General features: G+C 39.7%; 1 protein-coding gene across 1 annotated transcript; it reads right to left on the reverse strand.

Moving 5' to 3' along the window:
* Positions 1 to 2,164: 2,164 nt before the first annotated feature.
* LOC140852918 (uncharacterized) lies at positions 2,165 to 2,629 on the reverse strand. Its single transcript, XM_073246834.1, has one exon. It carries the CDS (start codon positions 2,627 to 2,629, stop codon positions 2,165 to 2,167), a length of 465 nt encoding a protein of 154 aa, XP_073102935.1.

The raw sequence follows: 2,629 nt of genomic DNA on the forward strand, positions 1-2,629 counted from the left end.
CAAAATCATCAAGACCATTTCGGTTATTTGAATGGGCTTAAACGACAGCAGATGGCAACAGTAGATGGTAGGGATTCAAAAATAAGTCATTAGCAGTCTTGAGATATTTTAGTCTAACTAAAAACTTGAGGAACTTAAAAATAATTCTGAATCAAATTATGGACTGATAGATAATTTTCCCATGCTTTTACCAGGGTGAGTAGTCTCAAGATAGTATAGTTTCAAGTGATAACTAAATAATATAAACTTTGATGAGGATGCTGCCACTTGCCCTCTTATTATCTTTAAATTTATTGAATTCTTAATAGTGCCTAAACCTAAAGCTCCGAATAGTATTACATTTTAAAAAGTGATTAATAGTGCAGACTATGGCAACTATAGCTAAGCTCTTATCAAGCGTTATATGCCAGTTGGTTCATCAAGTCGTATAACCATAAATCTTTGAGTAATGCAGGATAGATGCGCACGGATATGTGTACATAAAAACATATATGCGAATGCATGTTATTTTTAGTGTGAATCACATTATATTTGCTTGTGATGGCAGATATTTGAGAATGGGAACAAGAGAGTTGACAACATGGAAGCAGGGATGCCCTGTAGTGCGCGTGTGGCACCATAGGATACGGTGTACTCATGGATGCTTCCATCATAAAATAGATGGCCATCAAACAATGTGCGCGGTATGCATCGCATGGCCCTTGCTCGTGCACGGTTGTCCATCCTGCAATGAACGGCATCCATGAATGCATCTTACTCTGTAGTGCCGCACAGGGGATCCATGGTCACAACATGGTTGTAGAAGTAGAAAAAGATCCAAGATGCATGGCCCGTGCTCGCAGCTGTCCATCTTCCGATGGTCAGCATTCATGTGTTCATTGCATCCTACCATGCCGCATGTGCATCATAGGGGATCTATGGTCACAACATGGTTGTAGAAGTAGAAAAGGATCCAAGTGAGATTTCGAAACCAAAATGAGAATTACTGTCATTTAGGTGGGTCAGATATCAAGATATACAGTTCCTTGCATTCCGACCAAAGAAATGGGTAGAAATGGCTAAGAGATGTAGTAAGAGTTCCTATTGGTTAAACATGATAATTGGCAATGGAGGATGCTAACCCTTGTCATTTATTGTTATGGGAATTTTTTATTTTTATTTTTGATGGAAATAGAGAAAGTAGGAAACTTCTGTCAGACTTTATTAAGAAAATTTCAGAAAAAAATTACAGAGTGAAGGATTACATAGAAGAGGAGGCAAGAAATGAAGAAATGGCCTTGGAGAGGACTGATGTTGCTGAAGCCTTCTTTTTTGAAAAAAGTTTGATATTTCTTTCGTGCCAAATATACCACATGATACTCATAGATAGCTGATTCCACCCGCTTCTGAGACTGAACCTCACATTGCTTCTCCTCCAATCCAACCAAAAGGAAGAGAGAGTAGAAGGCATACCTCTAAGGTTCAGCCATAAGGTGACTATTGACCAAATGGAGCGGTTGAAAGGGCACTTGATGAATAAGTGTGATACCGTCTATGTTCTCGCTCTACGCAAGGGGCAGCTCGTACCAACTTGCTAATCTTTTCTTGCCAAAATTTCACCCGCATGGAACTCATTTTTAAAGAGCCATCCTCACGAAGAATTTGACTTTTTCTGGCACTTGAGATTTTCAGATAAGATTGTAGAAGTTCTAAAAAAACCTCCTGTATTGATGAACTTACAATAAAAAGCAACACTGGAAAGACCAATTCTAGGCCCCCAAATGGGAGTATCCATATCTCTGGATGGCAGGTTCATGAGCTGATTCATCTGATGATCTTTAGAGGAGGAAAAGGGACTAAACACTTCAACCAACCAATGCAGCCTATTGTGGCTCCAAAATGAGGTTACGGGAGAGTTCCTTCTAATTGCTTTATTGTAAAAGGTCATGGAAGGAGGAAGCAAGAGGAACAGGACCTAGCCAACTGCTTTCCTAAAATCTAATGCTCTCACTATCACCTAGTTTGAAAGAGGCACAATTCCAAAAGGTATCCAAGTCTCTACAAATGTCTTTCCAAATAGGTGGGTCTTTTTCTGATTCTCATATCAAATTTGCATCTTGAGTAGTAGGCCATATTGAGTTGTCTTCTCCATAAAGCCAACTCATTACCACAAGTATCATGGAACTCAAGCATCCCAACTAAACAAGCAGTAAAAGCCACCGATACTCTCCTTCTCCATCCAAAGGAAGGCTTTCCTCATTTGATCAAGTTTGTTCAAAACCCACTTTAGTAATATGAAGATAGACATGTAATGAGAGGGAAGTGCTGAGAGAACTGCATTGATCGAGCCAGTTTGGCCACCCACAGAAAGTAATTTATCCTTCCATGAAGCTAATCTCTTGCTAAATTTCTCAATAAGAGTTAGCCAGCACAGCTTAGGGAGCTTCTTGTTATGTAGAAGCAGCCTAAAGTATGTGAATGGGAGATTCTTCCTCTTGCAATTCATGGGCAAGGCAAAGTCAGAAGCATCAACCTCCTTATCATGGATACTAATAACTGGACTCTTATGGAAATTGATCTTGAGACCTGATGCCTCTTTGAAAGCTAATGAAAGTGCCATGATTGCAATAAGGCTGCCCCTTTTCCCCAT

This window comes from Elaeis guineensis, chromosome 12 (genome assembly GCF_000442705.2).
Source record: "Elaeis guineensis isolate ETL-2024a chromosome 12, EG11, whole genome shotgun sequence".
Classification (NCBI taxonomy): Eukaryota; Viridiplantae; Streptophyta; class Magnoliopsida; order Arecales; family Arecaceae; genus Elaeis; species Elaeis guineensis.